Here is a 19,966-nt window from a genome sequence, read left to right as displayed (position 1 = left end):
CTTAATTGAAATGAACAACTAAATAAATGTTATCAGCTGTAACCATCAGATAACGCTAGATATATTCCAACATTTTGAGCTGTAAGTCATGATGCTGATACTGACTGAATAGTTCTAACTGTAGATTCTTTGATTTCAGGACTTCTCTATTAGTAAAAGAATTAATACAGACTTATTTGGTTCACATTTATCAACAATTTATCCTGATATATTTGGCTTCTTTGGAAGCTTCTGGATCATGAAGTGAATCTTAAATCAGTTTTTATGTGTTTGGCTGCTCAACATGAGTTTGTAGGGTACCTGCGGCGCCTTAAAAGTCTGAAATGTAATATTCTCAAAATAAGGCCTTGACATGATGAAATTTGGTTTAAAAATGTCACAATTAATTTATAAATTCCTTAATTTTCCTCTGGTCCTGGGTAGGATTAAATTAATTCCATCATGTCATAAATACAATTATTAGACTTTAACTGATATAATGATGTTACATAATTATTCTTTATTCAGATTGAAGGACTGCAATTTGTCAGAGATGAGCTGTGCTTCTCTGGCCTCAGCTCTGGAGTCCAACCCCTCCCATCTGAGCGAGCTGGAGCTGAGTAACAAGAAGCTGCAGGATTCAGACATGAAGTTGCTGTCTGATCTTGTGGAGAGTCCACACTGCAAACTGAGGCCTCTGAGGTCAGTAGAGAGTTGGGGTCAGTCCATGCTAGTCTTTGCAGCATAAAACTGAACCCAGTTAGTATCAAAGTGAAGTTTAAGTATTTCATGTAAACCTCAACCCTCCCTCCCAGCGCCTGCTTCCATAAGTGAAGCTGTCAGAGGAGAACCACTCTAAGATCAGAAAATCAATCACCCTTAATTATTTTATAGCCATGTTTCCTGAAAGATCCGTACATCACTTCAAACACAGAAGTTGTGATTTTGTTTGTTATGCTGACCTCAGGTGGTTTAACTTTTCACCTTGGAGCAGTGATGTGGACCTGTTGTGAATGATTTATCAGTGCACTGTGACATCACTGGTGGGTGAGGTTAAAAGTTCAAGAGAAGTAAAATAGTGAAAAAGATGTGAAACTTTAAAGATGACAAAGTATTTGAGACTCTGCTGCTCAGCCTGGTGAGAAGTTACTCTTTAACATTTGTTAGCTTCGTGCTAATATTTCCAATAGAAGACCAGAAAAGGTGAATAAGAAACTACTGCTTTCCAAAGTAAAAACTCTACAGTAAATGCATCACTAATCAGTTTGTGACACAATGAGGCCTTCAAGGACTCTCCTTTTTCCTTCAGTTGCAAGTCTCCAACATGAGAGGGGCGTGCTACACTAGAAAACCGCTCCACTTCTGTTTTCATACTGGATGTTCTGCATTACTGACTAACAGCTGATGAAGAAAGTCTGAGTGTAAACAGATTTTCTGTCTTTTTCTCTCATCAGGTGGAGGTGATATATTCTGTCGAGGAAGGATGAGCTGTGTCCTGATGATCCAGGGAGGTTAAAGCAGCAGCTGGTGTGTGGAGAGGCTCTGACTCTGAAGGGAGGAGAGGAGAGCTTCATCCTTTGTTAGTTTTTTTTATGACATGACTTAACAATAATTTGCATTTATGTTTATAATTATATTTTCTTTTTGTTGAACCTGTGGGAATGTAGAGTTGGTAAGATAATAAATTACCACATATTTCTAAATAACAGTGGAAGTTGATACAATATGTTGTAGTTTAACTCTCTGAAGTTCTGGTTATATTCCCAGTTATTTCTCATATGTTATAATAGATAAGGAGTCCCTTGTAACAAACAGAAATAAGTCAATAAAAACTGATAAAAGTCTCGATTCAATCAAGGCTGTACTGAGTTTTTCAACTGACAACAAACAGATTATGATGTTGCTGGCAAGTCAGTAACTTAATATTTAATTTTTAATGATTTTTGATTAAAAAAATCAATAACTAACCTTTAAATGCATAAATCACCATCAACTTAAAGTACACATATTAAATTAATGCTATCTTAATTTTTGCTTGAGTCCAATATATATATTTTTCCAATTTAGTTTGTTGTTTGATCCTGCTAGTTTTCACATTACAGGATTAAAAACAGAAATAAAGCCAACCTGTTTAGCTTTTTCTACAGAAATCCATGTCAAGTAGTCCTATATTTCTGCACTTGGTTTTAAACACACACATAATAATATATCTGACTCAATGGACTTGTTGACTGACAAACATTTATTGGAAAGTATTGGCACTTTTGGAAATTACAAATGGTGAAAATGTCACACATTTCCTGTTTTTGATTCCGATTTCTATAACATTAAATTAGAGCGGGTTCATCCCTGGTAGCAGGGTACAATAATGATACAAACAGGCCATTTTCTGACCTATTCACAGTTTTTGTGATGTGCGAAACCTTCCTAGTTTTAAAAAGAGGTCTGGCCCTTTAAATTGACATTGGGCGGAAGTGTAATGACGTAGCAGACAGTGGTCCAATAGCGTGTTGCGCTGACCGCAGATTTCTAAACAGTACTGAGTGTAGTGTACATTGTAATAGTGATATTAGCATCAGTGTTTTTACCATCGGGCCCAGCAGCTCAGGTTTGTTTCTCCCTCAGTGAATAATATTAACTCTTTGTCTAACACAGGGCGTGTTTCTCCACACACTCTATGTGTCCCTCAGCTGTCCGGCTGAAGTTTGTGTAGATATAAGTTAGCTACCATGCTAAGGGACTGTTCCGATTAAGCTAACTCTGGTAAGATGAGGAAACGCTCTTCTGCTAGTAGGGAAATAATCATATCTTATCCAGCTAGTAACTGACTGACTGCATGACAGACAGTGTGACGCTAGTGTTCAAACTGTGAGAAATACCAGTGATAATGTGAATCACGATATGAGCACTTACTGCAAAGTCACCACTCGGAAAAATCAGTGATTTTTACTTAAAATTGAGAAGCCAGGGTGTGAACTGTCTGGTAGATATTTACCTACAATGTCCACAGCTTTGGCACAATCTTCTGTGTTAAAGCGGTATTTCACAATTGTTGTTCTGTTGCGTCATATTCGACATTGAATGTAGCTACATAGTTATTACAGCTGCATGGTTTGCAATACAGTAATTTTCCGAAATCGTTTCAGCGATTTAAACACAACGTTACTGTAACAGGGTGCTGTCTAAAAAGTAAAAAGTGGAGAAGGATGCCTGCTTGTTAATAATGTCCATGTATATTGGCATTTAAGGGAGCCAAAAAAATAAAACATTTGGACCTACAGCAAAAACTAAAATAATCCTGGGGTCAAATTTTTAGAAAGCATAATTTTATGCACTAAAAAATGTAAAATAGTATTGAAACAGACATACGAAAGAAATAGTCAGAGGAAGATCCATTTTGCAGTTTGAGAATTAATTTGAAATGCCGACAATAAAGTGCAACTTCCGGTATCAATACTATGTTTTAATAAAATAAATCAGGCGAAGGTTTGTTTATTTATTTATTTGCATATTGACAATGAAGTCTAAATGTTGAGATTAAGTTATACAATATATTTGAAATGTTGAGAAAAAAGACAAAATTTCTAAATCAAGATCAAAATATTAAGAATAATAAAGTAAATAAAAAGAGTCTGTAGTTGAATTCTTTCTTTTAAATTTTTTAAAGTAATTTCAAAATGTTGCGAATGAGAATAAATAAAAATGTCCCAAATGAAGTTAATTGATTTTTATTTATTTATTTTGCATTTTAAAATCAAGACAACATTTTGAGAATAAACTCTAACTTTTAGTCTTAGTGACTTGTATAAAAATTTGACTAGGAAGATTTTTTTTTCTTACTTTATTCTCAAAATACAAATAATGCAAGACAAATACAAAAAACAACAACAAGACGTCCTGTGAGCTGTTATGGTTACAATAATTAGCAAGGATCATATGACAAAATTACTATTTTAATAACATTGTTATAATATGAATTTACTTGAGTGTGTCTCTCTGAGGTGTCACCATCTGTGCTGTGTGTTCTGTCTGTTCCCTTCAAGTCTCCACCTGTGACCTGTGAGGAGTGAGCACCTGTTAACCTGAGAGATTGCTGCAGCAGGAGTCAGCGGGATGGAGGAGGAGGAGGCCCGGTGCTTTCTGAGGAAGTTTGTGGAGGAGTTCCCAGCAGCTCTGGAGGAAGGCGGTCCACTGCCTGTGAACCCTCTGAGCTGCAGAGTTTCTGTAGAGGAGCTGCAGGGGGAGAGTCTGGAGCTGGGTCTGAGGCTGCTGACGGCCAGGTATGACTGGAGGAGAGACACACAAAATCTTACATGTTTGGTTGGACTGAAGGAGAAAACGGAAGGTATACACACACATAGTTTCACAAAAGTCTCTTTTTCGCCACTGAACATTTGACTGTTTTAATATTCTCACACTTAAACTTTGTGCATTTTTTCCTCCATGCTGCAGGAAAAAAAAAAAAAAGTAGTATATGGCCAGTAAATGCAGCAAAGAGAGGCCAAGGCCCTGATTGCTCACATGCAATGTATCCTGGTACATGTAAGCGAGAAGAAGAAATGAGCTTTCTCTGTCAGTACACCTCACACTGAGGAATTTAATGACAACATTTACCATCAAAACTGATCCTCATAAAACGAGGACAAAATTACTTTTAACCCCCAATAAGGAACCAAATAACATTTACACAACAGACACTGAAGACGGATAAATTAATATAACCTTTAATCATTGAAAACATACAGTAAAATGAAACTTGTTATATCCCTATATAAAGAGAGAGTGCACAATTAGTCTATGTTAATTTGTGTTGTATTCATGTATCATATGAGATATATCACACACACTGAGCTGTAGTGTTAGAGCAGTTAATGTGGGAGTATTCTGTGTGTGTGTGTGTGTGTGTGTGTGTGTGTGTGTCTACATTCCTCACATGCCTGACAGCTCTGTGCATGCTTGGCTCTGCTGTTTGTGTTCACTGTGCAGAGAGGACAGAATAGTATTTGCTGACATACCGATTAAAGTGAAACCAGAAAGAAACAAACCAGAGAGCTGCAGGAGACACGAGCTGAAACAACTAGAAGAATAGATCATTAGACTTCTGTAGAAATAATAAGGACAGGGGTTTAATCTAGGGATGGCAAGATACCACTTTTTTGTTTCTGATACAGATACCGATACCACAACTTTGAGTATCTGCCGATACCGATACCAAAACCGATACCCTTTTTACTCTTAAAAACAAACGGAAACTTCTTGAAAATAAATTTGTATGGATTTGCTTAAGGTAGCCTTGTAGGATCATGGTCAAACTTTTAGACAAACATTCTGTTTCCCCAAAGGAAAAAAATACAATAGCCCACAACATGACTCAAGTTATGCAGCAGTACGGCTGCTGCGTTTTATTTAAACTTTCATTTAAACTTTAGTCAGCAGACTCAGCACCATTCAACATACAATTTAAAGTGCAACTTTGTGTAAAACTTAAAATCTGAGTATTAAAACAAATAAAAAAATTATAGCTCCAGTGTAAACTGACATGGCTTAGCACTCAGTGTAACATGTATATGCCCCAATGATATACAGCAGCAAAAAACAAGTTGCAATGTACATCGTAACTTAAATAACTCATTAAGGACATTGGACACATGTTTGAGCTCCATAGATCGGTTGTGAAACTAATCATGAAAACGTCTTCCAAGCATTTCGAAATGAACTCACAGACTTCCTTGTACTTCAACGGGATGGCTGTTTCTGAGATGAAATGACGGTTTGGAATTTCGTACCGAGGCTCCAAATGTTCAATTAAACATTGAAAACCCTCATTTTCAACAACAGAAAGTGGTTGGTCGTCCAGCAAAATGAATTCAATAACTCTCTCCGTTATTAGTTTTGCTTTGTTGCTGTCTGGAGGGAGTTTCTGGCCTCTTGGCACTCGTTGCCGGCACAAAGTCGGCATGCTCCTTTCCGTGATGCTTTCGCAAATGTTTTATCAAGTTCGTGGTGTTGAAGCTTCCAGTGCTGCTGCCACCCCTCGACAGACTCGCGTTGCACGAATTACACTCGGCTGTTTTGCTTTTTTCCTCTTTCAGCCCAGAGTAAGTCCACACAGCTGACATTGTAACAGCGCAGCACAGGTCTCACTCTCGCGCTACTTTCTGCTCACGTGACACGTGCTGCAACTTTACGGCATGTCGCGCAAAGTAATGGTGGCGGCTTAAGGATCGGATCGGACAATTTGTACTAATGTTCAATATTTCAGATCCCGTAATTTTGGCTAATATCGGAGCAATACCGTTGCTGAGTATCGGATCGGCGCATCCCTAGTTTAATCGTTGACATTTTTAATAAATATTACAATAATGTAGTTTAGGCAGCCTTCTCACATTTGATAGATTATGGTAAAGAAGAACTCTGATGTTTGGCATCGAGGCTCTGACCTGGTTACTCCTCCCAAGGATGAACCATACTTATGGGGGGACATGACACTAACTTTCCCCCTAGTAAAAGGGAGACTCAGACCATAGACTATATCAATGACTGTATATACAGATGGACGCGACTCCATCTGCTCTCATTGTACGAAATTGATACCAAAATAACCCCCATGATAGGCACTGCCATCTTGCGATGGGGGCGTCATTTGGAGCCAGAGTCTGCGCAGTAGAGATCAGCGAGTGGAGCTGCCATAGCCACTTCCGCTAGCCAAAGCTGCACGCCGGCGTGTTTAACAGCAGAACAGTGTTGGTCTGAAGCTAATGTTCACAGATATGGAAAGTTCAATGACTGTAGTGATTGCTTTAGTTACGTTTCCTCTCGCCATTCCTCCTCTACTCTGCTAATCTGGAATTGATTGGCTGCAGGAGCTGTATTTGTCAACAGAGCTGTCAATCATCGTTTTGACAGCATCAAATAAATAATTGAAAATAAACTTCTCAGAAAAATTAACACTTAGACATAAATCTAAACCTAAATCTCGAATACATCTAAAAATGTATTTGACGTGTATTTTGATTTTGTAGTTTGACTCATGTCCCATCTGTTAACATGGAGGAGGCGGGCTTTAAGACATAGACTGCAGCCAGTCAGCAGGGGGCGATAGAGAGGGTTTGGCTTTACTTTTAGGGAGCTGTCATGTTATCCATCTTTTTATACAGTCTGTGGACTGACTTTTGTGCGGTGACTTTTACCAAGCAATGAAGATGAGGAAACTTAAATAATAATAAATAAATAAATAAAATAATTTTTCTTATCTCCCTCTGTGTTTTCAAAGGCCCTACTGGCACAAAATCTGAGCTCAATCAGCACCTGCAGGGCGGGGACAGTGCCGCGTTTCTGTCCAACACATGCTGCAGCTGAGGGGAGAGCTCTTTGATTCTTTCAAACAGGACTCACGGATGACTCTCTCTCGTTTTAATGCCCTTTTATTTAAGTCTCATGTAAGTCAAATTGGTGCACAGGGCGTAATTTAAAGTCTGTAGTAGCCTTCAGCTCTAAGTCGGACGTAACGTTACACCCAGGAGTACGCCCAGCTGGTGCACTCTGCTTTAATAACTACACTGAACTGAATCCGCGCTGTCAGCATGCTCCAATCTCTCACTCTCTCTCATGCTCTGTGGGAGTGCATTCGTTATACATACTAATATTAATGAATATATATGAATTGGGATATAATATTTTCCACCGAAATCCCTGATGAGGACTTCGCAGGCTGTGGATAAATTCCCGCCTCTATAGCTGCGGAACGCTGGCATCACAGCGCTGGCTTCTCGTGCGCTTGTGGCATCAAAGAGAGGAGCTGTGGCTGGTGCTGCTGACGCGGATGGCTGGTTTAGCATATTCCTGAAGCACTGAGGGGACGGAGTTATCATGAATCAGTGATATTTTTGTTGAAAATATATTATTGTCATGTTTCATGTCGGACTTCACCAGATTTTACTGGTAAAAAAACGGCAATTACCGGATAACGGAAACCCAGGTATTATTTTGCGGGCCGTATGGGAATCTTTGGTGGGCCGATAGACGATCACAGCTGTGATAAACATTATTGGTTATGTAGTGTGGACCAGCTTTGATGCTCTGCTACATGTGCTGCAGACAGTGCAGAAAGGGTTGTAAACTATGGAGTCAGAGCGCCCTCAAACCAGTTGGAAAGGTCACTGGCTACGTCCACTTCTGACATACTGTGTATGACTGAAACACTCAATAAACAGCAACAGAAATGACAGCAGTGCTCTCACGGCAGCAGAAGAATCAACAGAATAATGGTGATTAAAGTGCACCACGGGGATCAGACCTTTGCACTGAATACAGTATGTTATAGCTTTAAGAAATTACTATGTGGAACCAGCGGTGGACTCCTCTTTATATCCTTTTAATTAAAAAGTCACTCTGTGGCCTCCAACATGTAATGTTACCTTAATTTTGCCAACGCAACGTTACTGTAGGAGCAAAATGCAATGTTATGGGGAAGCAGGGTGAATTTGTATTTCTTGTTGTTACAGTAGGTGCCGCTGTGGTCATTCAGGCCACAGCAATAAAGGTAGTGGGAAATCTGTTGCCATCAGGTGTTTTGTGACCCCGGAAGGGCAAACGGTTTTTGACCGCTAAGGCACAAGATTTGAATCTCAAATGTTTGGATGAAGGGACTCACATTATTGTTGTGCAGAGAATAAACTTTGGTTGATGGAACAATCAATGGAGACGTGTGAACTCGTTCCTGAACCTAACACAGTAAGGAAATTTGGACAATTAAGCGTGTCAGATAAGTCGCTCCTGGGTCAAACCCCTCAGTAGCTTGTAAAAGACTAACCCAAGGAGCTAGAACAAGGAAACATGGTAAAAGGAACATCACAGTACTTACCTCGGCAGACAGCACATACGCAGTTGAAGGAGGAGGAAGCCCATTCTACAAGTCAACAGTTAAAATGTCAAAGTCTGCCTCTAGACCTACTTACCATCATACACAGGCAAAATGAAATCACAGCTGCCCTGGTACAGCAGCAACGCTCGCTGACACTTCCATCATGAGAAATTCCCGTATTTGATGGGGATCCTCTCCAAAATGGATTGTTCATCAAGGCTTTTGAACAAGGAGTGGAGGAAAAGGCAGGAAAGGCTGATTGCTTGTGCTATTTGGAGCAATTCACAAGGGGACAACCAAGAGAACTAGTGCGCAGCTACCAACATATGGACTGTGAGTGTGGCTATGATCTGGCAAAGGCCCTCATTCAAGAACATTTCGGAAATCCATACAAAGTAGAAGCAGCTTACATGGAAAATGCTTTGGCCTGGTAGGCAATAAAATCTGAACCCCACCTTCTCCTTATTCTTGCAAGGGTGCTGCAATGCAATGGAGGAGCTGCAATACCTGCAAGAACTGGACATGCCTGTGAATATGAGAGCCGTCGTCACAAAATTGCCGTACAAAATGAGAGAACAATGGAGGACTACAGCACATGACATCATGGAAAATGCTCACCGCAGAGCTCGGTTTGGTGACTTAGTCATGTTTATTGAGCGACGTGTCAGAATACTTTCTGACCCCCTGTTTGGTGACATACAGGACCCGTTACCTGTTAGTGCCGGGATAAAACCAAGCACCAGGTTTAAATCCCTGACTGTCTTTAAATCCCAGGGTCAAAGTAAGGGGAAGTGTTATTGCCACCACAGTGACAGCTATGGATGTGCCAAAGGGAGGCGAGCAAACATCAGATCCTGGAAAGGTGGAAGGTGGATGTTAGTGTTGTGCTCGTGGTCACTCGTTGGAGGATTGCAAACAGTTCAAAGGAAAAAAGCACAATGAAAAAATTCAGTTTCTAAGGGAAAGGGGAGTTTGCTTCGCATGTTTGTGTGTTGGACACATGAGCTGAGACTGTGAGAAGCGCTCGACATGTAAAGTATGTGGTCAAGCTCATCCCACCGTGCTTCATATCAAAAGGCAAACACCTCAGGAGGAACCATCTAAGGACGTGTCTATGCCACTCAAGTGGAAGGGACTCACATTATTGTTGTGCAGAGAATAAACCTTGGTTGATGGAACAATCAATGGAGACGTGTGGACTCGTTCCCGAACCTAACACAGTAAGGAAATTTGGACAATTAAGCGTGTCAGATAAGTCGCTCCCGGGTCAAACCCCTCAGTAGCTTGTACTAGACTAAGCTCCTATAACAGTTACAGTTCCAGTCAACATTTTGGGCTTAGGCTGCAGAGATGCTGTAGCAGCCAAGGAGTTTGAGCAGGTTCTGCAGACACACTCGTGCAACAAGTAGACATAGCGTCCTCTTGTTCTGTTGCTGTTGTTTTTGGAGAGACATTTAGTTAAAAAAAAGTAAAGTACAATCCTAGAAAAGGTTTTTTCCCCAATTTCTGCGCCACTGATTCGATCCCGCTACGGCTACAGCTGACCTTGACCCTTACACAGGACAGGATGCATGTTTAAAATAAGATTATAAACTTGCTTCACACATGCATGACATGATTTTCAGCCCACATGCAGCTGGAAGCATCCCAAACCATCAGGGATGAGCAGCTTTGCAGTCAAGTTTGGTCAGACTTCCAGATAGTGTTTTTTATGAACTCTGACCTTCAATCCAAATCATCTGATGTCTTTTGTCTTTAAGATGTTTTCTCGCAGTGGAGGGCTTTATAACAATGTAAAGTGTAATATAGAGTAGTAACAGTTAACAAATGTGTGAGGCTTTGCTTGTGTGCTCTCTCATCTGTCCGTGAGGTACGCCCTGTCAGGAAGACTCCATATCCTGTCTGTAGAAACACCATTGTTCTCCTCACTTCCTGTTTCCTGAGCCCAGTCTCCTCTGCAACAGGAATGAAATCCATCTCGGAAAAGGAGTAACAGACAAGAAAGCTAATCTCAGTGTTAGACGTGCATCTATCACTTGCACTTATGTGGATCGAGTCAGAGAGACTTGGAGAGATGAATCATGTTCAGATCTTCACAGCGCATGTATTTTTTTCCTGGTGTTTGTTGGTTCAGGGGTTCTCCTGCAGGCCTCAGGGCCCTCCTGTGCCAGGCAGCGCTGTCCCAACTGCTGCAGGATGACCTTTCACCTTTCCACTACCCACAGGAAGCTGAGGCCAACCAGGGAGAGGAACAGGAAGTAATCTGTAAGTGTTTGTATGTGTGCTCATTTTGGAGGAGGTGAATGTCAGATATTTAGTTTGGTCTCATCTGTATGAATGTGTTTGTGACGAAACATCTGCAATACCTCTCCACCACCACTTGGGGGCAACAAGCTGTTAATATATCAATCTTTTAAACTTTATTTACCTTCATTCAAACACAATAATACAGTTCACTCTAAAGGGCTTTACAGCAAAATGAGACTAATGCACACACAAGGTACTCGAATTTGAGAAAGGGAAAGAGATGGATAAATTAAGATAATCAAAGTTAAGATAATAACAGCAAGCAATACAATTAAAATGAAATCATTAAATACTCCTCAAAGTAAGTTAATCATAGTAAAAAAAAAAAGAAGTGAGATGTTCATAAATTACATTTAAAAATGCAAAAGCAATTGAAATTCAAATCAAATTGAACAAAACAAACTTGAAAGACATAAGGATTCTAACACATAAGACAATTGTTATTATAACATGTAAATTGATTTTAAGTTAAGGTTTAAAAATCTGAAATATCTTTCGCTCCTCCTGAATCCCCTGACAACACTGAAAGCACCAAATGTTGTCTTCTTCTTTGTAACACAGCTTAAAGACAGTAAGTGGAGGATCAGAGGGGTGTGGCTGGTGCATGAAACAGAAGCATCAGAAGTCTTGTGTAAGGCCACTTAGTTCCTTATAGTTTAGTTTTTAATTATTTAAAACCATAACAAAGCAAACAGCAGCAAGACTTTAAAATAGCCGTCATGTCTCCTGTCTACCTGTGCAGCAGAATTTCACATGAATTATAGCTGATTTGTTGAAGTGTTCTTCAGACCCTTTGTGTCGCTAAATGGGAGAAAGAGCAACACTATAATTGAATTTGGAATTGTTTTGTCGGAATAATGACTGAAAGTTGAATATTCACTCTAATTTAGCTCTGGTTTGGTTTCAATGAAATTCTTGAGAGTCATATCTGCCTTTTTAGCTGCTGCATGGTCCACTTTGTTCACCAGGTGGTCGCTGACTGTCTGTCAGCTGTTTGCCGCTGGGCAGGTCAGTGGACAGTTTGTTTTTAATGAAGACAGGTGCTGCTGGAGAGTGGAAAAAACAGTAGTGCGACGTAAATCCAAGCCAAGAAGCTGAAAGAGGTCAAAAGTGTAGAGTTGGTGATGATTATCTGTGCTTTCAGACACTTTTCACAGTTTACAGTTCCTTAAACTAGAGAGGAGTCTGCTTCTCGTCTTTAGTTTTCTTATGTGTCCCCTGTCTGCTTTGTTTTACCCTCAGTGCTTCAGTCAGAGGAAGTCCAGCGTCTCTTCATCAACAAGTTGATAAATGTGGCACTGACATGGCATCGATCACACCCCAAGCTCCCCTCCTCCCCGTCCCGGTACCTCCACTGCTCCGTTCATGCCATCAAGAACACGAGGAGGAAGATGGAGGACAAACACCTGGCTCTGGCTGAGTTCAACCAGCTCTTTGGAATCCAGGTACTCGACTTTCACTGTAACACCAAACACTGCTTGTTTCAGAAAGATCCAAAAACAACATGTATCAAACATTTCTTTCTCTCTCTGCACCCGGGTCCAGGACGGAGTGCAGCGTGCGTACTATGCTGTGTTTGACGGCCATGGAGGCGTGGACGCTGCCATCTACACTGCCACACACCTTCACGTGTCTCTGAGCAAACAGGAGACTTTGCAGAGCGACACAGCTGTCGCCTTTAAAACAGCCTTCACACACACAGACGACATGTTCAGAGGCAAAGCCAAGAGAGAGGTACTGAAGCTTCACACACACACATCCTGAATACACAACATGTACAGTACATGCTCAGCTACACAGACCTGTTCATTTAAATTTAATGTAGACAATGCATGACAATCTAAGTATAAACAATCATTTAAAAAACCTTGATGAACAGATCTCTTGTGGGTGGCACCAGGGGATAGATGGTTGCATAGCTTTAGCTGTACAGGTTGTTGGGGTATTTAAAAGTACTTCAAGAAATGACATCACAGTACGTAAAAAATGTTGATATGCGTGTGTTTGTGTGTGTGTGTGTGTGTGTGTGTTGTCAGCGCCTGCGGAGCGGCTCTACAGGCGTGGCGGTGCTGATCCAGGGTCAGGAGCTGACTGTGTCCTGGCTCGGAGACTCTCAGGCAGTCCTGGTCAGAAAGGGACAAACCATTACACTGATGAACCCTCATAAACCAGACAGAGAGGTGGGGATGACACACACCCACACCCACACACACAGACAGTAATGCTGATAGTGTTGAATGTTTTAAACCAGAAACCAACATTGTTGTCATCTTTCATCATGAAATTGACCAACACTGTTAGCTGTTTTTTCATCCTCACCATGACTTAACCTCACCATGAAAAACACACACGGCAGCGATAAGCTGAGACTAATATGATCCCAGTGGACAATTTGAACATCAATTCTTATCCCAAATTTAGTGAATTACAAAGGGGGACAGCATTAGCACAAATAGTTAGTATGATGTACCCCTCTTGTACAGTGGGGTGTAATGACACCTGCAACCTCTAGGGGGCTGTAGAGGGGCTTTATATTTGAAGCTTGTCTTATGACAGAAGTAGGCATGAAGAAGATGACTGAAAACACTTCACAGCAAGAACTTGACTTGACTTGTGCTGCCATGACTTGACTTGTGCTGCCATGTTTTAACTGTGAATTTTCAATCAACTAACAGTTAAAAAATATTATTGCACATGTTCAGATAAAATGAGTGGTGGGATAATGGTAATCAGAAGGTAACGTTGCTCTCTTTGGTCCTCCTCCTCTGTGCAGGATGAGAAACAGCGTATCGAGGACCTTGGAGGCTGTGTCACCTTCATGGGCTGCTGGCGTGTTAACGGCACATACGCTGTGTCCAGAGCTATAGGTGAGTCAACCATGACCGTCAAAGACATGTTTCATATTAATGTTCATATGGGCCTTGATACTGTCTATATCGACAGGTACATACATACAGGTAGATACATCAACTACAGTGAACCAGCTTGATTTAATATAACAGCAATATTATAATGTAATATCCAGGTGTTATTAAACAAAAACGGTAAAAACTAAATATAAGTAGTGTAAGGAGAGTAAACAAACTCAAACATCTTAATCTGCTTCTCGCGCTAATTTATTTATTTATTTATTTTGCTAATCTTCACCCTAGTCTACCACTATTATTGGCATTGTAACCATAAGTATGTGTCTGTTGTTGTTCATGTAACAAGGACATATGTTGTTGTGGTAACAAGAACATATGTTGTTGTTGCTCTCTTTGCCTGTCTCTATCCTGCATCTCCTTCTATCCCATTCTCGGCCCATCCAGTCGAGGCAGATGGCTGTTCAACATGAGTCTGGTTCTGCTCGAGGTTTCTGCCTGTTAAAAGGAAGTTTTTCTGCCAATGTGCCGAATATTGCTAAGTGCTACTCATGGTGGATTCATGTTGGGCCTCTCATTAAATAACATAAAGAGACGGTCTAGACCTGCTCTTTCTGTAAAGTGTCTCGAGATAACTCTGGTTATGATTTGGCGCTATACAAATAAAATTTGATTTTATTGAAATTTGATCTGCTTCATGAATCAACATGTCATAAGTCTTATATACGTACATGTTCTGCCGGCGTCTGATTCCCTCTATTGGAAGAATAAATAAATCAACCATTTAACTTCTTCTCTTTTATGAATCGTGTTCTGCATCCACTTCACTGGCTGATATTTTTTTATACTTAGGTACAAAAATTTAAACTTTGCTATTTTTCATCTAACATGCGCGCTTCAGGGCCAGTTCTAGCCTTTGTTATAAGTAGGGATGCACTGATATATGGGACGACGATCAAAATCGTCCGATATGGGCTCTAATTAGGGGATTGGTGATCGGCCGATTAATGCTTTTTTCCGCAGTGAGAGTGAAGGCAAATAAAACACTCACTTGTGTGTAATCAGGGGAGATTGCTGTCATTTGGTTTTGTGTCTTTGCCTCGCTCAGAAAACGCCTCATGTTCTGAGGCTGAACCCGCGTTCTGCTGGAATTGCCAGCGCATCTTCAGCTTAAGTTTAGAAGTCGGGCAACATTTACCGAAGGGAAGTGATCAGCAGTTAGCAGGATTCACTCAACGGATGCAAGCACTGCAAGATATTCACACTCGACCAACGGGACAGGGCTGTGAATGTCTTCAAATTACTAGATCGCACTCAGTTTTGTAATTCATCAAAACCGACAGACGACTTAATATTTCATTGAAGGAAGTACAACTAGATGAGCTGCCCCCCACTGTAGGCGTTACACACACGTGAGCCTGTTGTTAAAGTTGTTAATGTTCCTTGCTTGCACTTGAAGGTCGACCATCTTGTGACATAGGCCTGACTGAATATTGGTGTTTGTTAAACTGTTTACAGAGGTTCATTTGTTCTTAAAACGTTCGTTTTTTAACTGGATAAACACAGAATACTTCTTCGCTCTCACGTTTTTATGTGTTTAGGTTTTATTCAATTTCTATGTTTTTGCAATAGTTATCTTTAACATCGTTCAGCTCAGTGTTTCAGAGATGTCTCTTGTGGACACAGCTGATATTGAGAGTACTATTTACTTGTTTAATATGATTGCAGAACCTGCAGGTTACATCCTATATATTTGATTATTTGCATTAATGGGCTACATATGTGCAGCACACTTAATTGTTCTGATCAGTGCAGTTATCAAGTGCAATGGCTGATAAACACTAAGGTCATAATGTATTAATTTCTCTATCTGTGTTATGATTCAATATTCTTAGAAAGGTTGGAAAAATGCATTTAAATCGGTGATCAGATCAGTGATCGGCTGATCTCACTATTAAAAAAACGGTTATCGGTATCAGCCCTAAAAATCCTGATCGTGCATCCCTAGTTATAAGGGTGGATTGGAGGGCAGCTTGGGCAGTTGGGTGTTTTGTGCCTAAACACCCTTTTACCTGCGTTCTGGTCGATTTTATGCACCAATTTGTGGTGAAAAAGCTACATTAATTAATTATTTAACTACAATAATAAATGACTGCCATTCTGTTCACATGATTAATTTATCCGTCATAGTTTAATCAAATAAAATGAAAAATTCTGGTAACTGCTTTATCAGTATTCTGATGGCATTCTCTGCAACAAAAGCTTTTTATGTTTAATATTTAATATTTATTCAGAACTGATCCCTTTTTGACATGTGTGCCATTTACCAGAAATCGGTCTGAAAAACTATTTTTATAATGTCAAGCTGTTTATATGACCATCAGAATCCGGGCTTTTGAACTCTGACTTAACAGCACAGCCTTCTCTTGGTCGAGTACTTCAGTGTATGATCAGTGAGATACCTTGTGATGATTAGTGATCTTCATTTTAACCAGAAACAGCGCTCTCTTCAAAGCCACCAGACTCCACAAACAAAAACAGTCATTCTAACCTGCAGATTATGGTAATTGCTGGTCTACTGCTGCCTTGAATGGTTTGTATTTGCAGTACCATTCTCCCTGTTAGCTGCAGCTGCTAACCACACATCCCCGTCCCCACTCCAGGTGACTTTGACCAGAAGCCATACGTCTCTGGGGACGCCGACTGCTCCACAACCCAGCTCCTCGGAAACGAGGACTACCTGCTGCTGGCCTGCGATGGCTTCTTCGATGCAGTTTCTCTGTCAGAGGTCCCACAACTTGTCCTGGATGCACTGCACCAGCCTGACGACCTCGAGGAGGGCGGAGGAGACACTCCGCTGGACCAGTCTGATGATGCTGTTGGACTGAGAGTCGCTCAGTGGTTAGTAGCTCATGCTAAGGCAGCCGGCTCGAGTGATAACATCACAGTGATGCTGGTGTTCCTACGTCCGCCACAGCAGCTGTTTGTTCATGACTCCACTGCAGTAACAGCACAAGCTACACAGGACTCCATTACCCAAGATGCACCACAGCAGTGAAGGGAAAGGTCTGCAGCACAAAAACCACTGTGCCGTGCTACTGACTCATTTCTTAACCTCCCCAGCTGCAGGTCAGACATCCTCATTAGTAGGCAGTCAAAGCTCATTAGATGAACAAACAAACCCTTATATTCTTGACTAGCAGCTGTTAACTCAAGAAGAATGACTAATTACAGACTGTGCTGACCTTGTTTTTTTTGTTAGCTGCTGTTGTGCGGTTGTGTAATGCATTTTTTACTGCTGTCTTAATCTGCAGGATGGAAGATTGGATTTGAGTGATTCTGTGTTCAGCAGTGCTATCAGGTGACATGCAGCGACCGTGTTTAGGGTAAAAGAACCAGTGAGTGTGTAAGCATGGACAGAGATTAGTTCTGAAATGGTGCTAAAACTTTTTTTTTTGCTAAACCTCATTTAAACACTTTTTCTCTTTTTTTTAAAAAATCTGCTCGTCTCAAATTTGTCCTTTTCAAAAAGTAGATTTGTTTCAAGCTTCACAAATGGATTTGAGGTTTAATTTCTTAACTCGTGTTACATTGACCCTAAACAGACAGTTCTCTATAAATTGGCTCCTGTATTTGAAAGCCACACTTAGGAGGCCTCTTTTTAAACTTTTTGAAACAGTTGCTAAGCTATAAAAGGGGGAGGGGCTATACAAACACATAAACAAAAAGAAGTCATTAACAGGTTTATTAAGTTATTACAGCCTTTCTTTACTCTGTTGTCTCTCTGCAACCAAAGCCCTCCTTCTCTCGTCCTCTTTAGTGTTCTGACATGTCTGTTACCTTTAACTGTCTTTATGCTCTGTGTCAGTATTTATCATTCTAGATATCCATTATCAGTATTAAAGGACATAATTAATTATGTACATTTATTAATTTATCCTTTAATATAAGATTTTTCTCTCAAGTGACTTAAAGAGTGTTAGCTTTTTTTTATTTTTTATTTTTTATTTTTTTACATATTTGGGGTCTAAAAGTTCTGAATGTCTCCAGTAGGATGCTTCAGCCTGCAGCCGTGAAACAGGATGTGATGATAAGTGTTTTTTTCCACTGACAGGCTCAGATTGTTATTCTAAGTGTGTGACAACATGACAGAAAGGATCCCTACAGAGATAGACCTTTTTGTTTCAGAGGAAGATGATTGTTTTAACCACAAACAGACGTTACATCGCTCTCTGCAAACACACCAGACTCCATTCACAAAACTGTATTTTTTCCTTACAGAACAGGATGAGTGTATTTTGCCTTAATCAGCAAGTTTGTTTGTGTCATTGTGTAAACTTACAAAGTTCAGATCTGATTGAATAAGTGTATCATGCAAATAACACCATTAAATATCTATTCAAGGCAGCGGTAGAGCAACAACTCCTGTGTTCTGTGAGTTAAATGTAGTGGTTTTGTCAATGGAGTCTGGTGGCTTTGAAAAGAGGGATAACAGCTGTTTCTTGTTACTGTTTTTTAACCAATTAGTCATTCAAACCCCAAATATGTAAAAACAGGTTATTAAATACCAGATTTAATGTTAAACTCACTGAAATATCTTCTCCTGCTGCAGTCGATGCTTTCAGTGTTCAGTGAGGAAGATTAATTCCTTACAGAAGCTTTTGTTGACTTGACTTTTGTTGCAGCCTTCAAGCAGTATAACTATTAAAGTATTTTCACTGTGCACAGTACAGGGAAGTGTTGAGTCAGTGAATCCTGAAACTGTAACAGGGACACAGTGACCAAGGGATCACAGCAGTCAGTGTTTTGATTTTGAGGTGGTTTTTCTGCCAAACTGATGACATAAGCTTATCATGCCGAGCTGAGGGGGGGGTTAATGTGGAACATGTTGCTTGGCAGTATTTCTGCCTTGTGTTTTTATTGTTGAATGACATTATTAATCATTTCTTTAATAACTGTTATAATAGCTGTAAGGTTTTTCTGATGAAAATAATAAACTGTAAAGTTCTGTATCACTGAAAAGACAGTGTGCTGTTTTATATTTTAAGTGTCACATTTTAATATACTGTAAGATGTTCCTGAATAAAGGACTGAGTGCAACGAGTTCAATGTTTTTAGTTGTTTTTACCAAAACTCTGCAACACAATAAAATCTGGTGAGAGAATGATTATACTGTGTAACAGTCACAGACACAAATGTGTTTATTATTATTAATTAAGTAATTCAAGTGTTTTCTCAACAATGGAGACTTGAAGTAAGTTATTCTAAACAATGAAGTTTGGTCTGTTGATATTAATTAAGGATCAATTTAGATTGAATCATTCTGCATTCTCATACCATGCAAAGCTTTATGTTTGAGTCCTCTGCAAAACTACGCTGGCTGACAAGGGCCAAAGCGCTGCAACAGCACAAATGATTCCCAATAAAGAAAAACAGGCTGCAAATTTAAAAACACTTCCAATAATCAATAGAAATACATCAATGGACACGTGCTGCAATTATCAATTATAGCAGCCTGTCTTCAATAGAAATAGACCCAAAATGTGCAACATAAGTGCAACAACTGTCGGGCTCTTAAAGTTTTAAGAAGGTAAATGTAACTGTAGCTGGGATTACTCAGACACAAGTACTGCACGCACGTCTACAGAAGCCCTGAGCAGACACTCTTCTAGGGAGCAGGAGTTCCTCCTAAAACTTTTGTTTGTCCTGATACCATCTTTCCTTCCTGGTGCTGATTCTAAAACCAAGATTGATTCCAATTCATATATGAGTGTTGGATGATGCAGAAGGTTTGGATTCTTTTGTAATTTTACGATTGCCACCAACATACAAAAATGTAAAAGTATACACATTACTTTATTATTGAACAGCTGCTATAACACCAACTCTGTATGGATGACTATTCTGTAATCTTGTAAGCACAGGTTCAGTTTGAGTCTTATTAACCTGCATG

General features: G+C 40.0%; 1 protein-coding gene across 1 annotated transcript; it reads left to right on the top strand.

The window, feature by feature from the left end:
- The first annotated feature begins 2,666 nt into the window (after window positions 1–2,666).
- Window positions 2,667–19,116, top strand: ppm1f (protein phosphatase, Mg2+/Mn2+ dependent, 1F). Its single transcript, XM_069682942.1, has 8 exons — window positions 2,667–2,742; window positions 4,023–4,259; window positions 10,977–11,107; window positions 12,392–12,594; window positions 12,695–12,883; window positions 13,186–13,329; window positions 13,923–14,016; window positions 16,677–19,116. Exons 2-8 carry the CDS (start codon window positions 4,093–4,095, stop codon window positions 17,069–17,071), a joined length of 1,323 nt encoding a protein of 440 aa, XP_069539043.1. The 5' UTR covers window positions 2,667–2,742; window positions 4,023–4,092; the 3' UTR covers window positions 17,072–19,116.
- The last annotated feature ends 850 nt before the right edge of the window (window positions 19,117–19,966 follow it).

Source organism: Semicossyphus pulcher, unplaced genomic scaffold (genome assembly GCF_022749685.1).
Source record: "Semicossyphus pulcher isolate SPU_LCO1_2020_fin unplaced genomic scaffold, fSemPul1.0.p SCAF_6, whole genome shotgun sequence".
Taxonomy (NCBI): Eukaryota; Metazoa; Chordata; class Actinopteri; order Labriformes; family Labridae; genus Semicossyphus; species Semicossyphus pulcher.
This window is presented reverse-complemented; position numbering and strand designations above follow the sequence as displayed.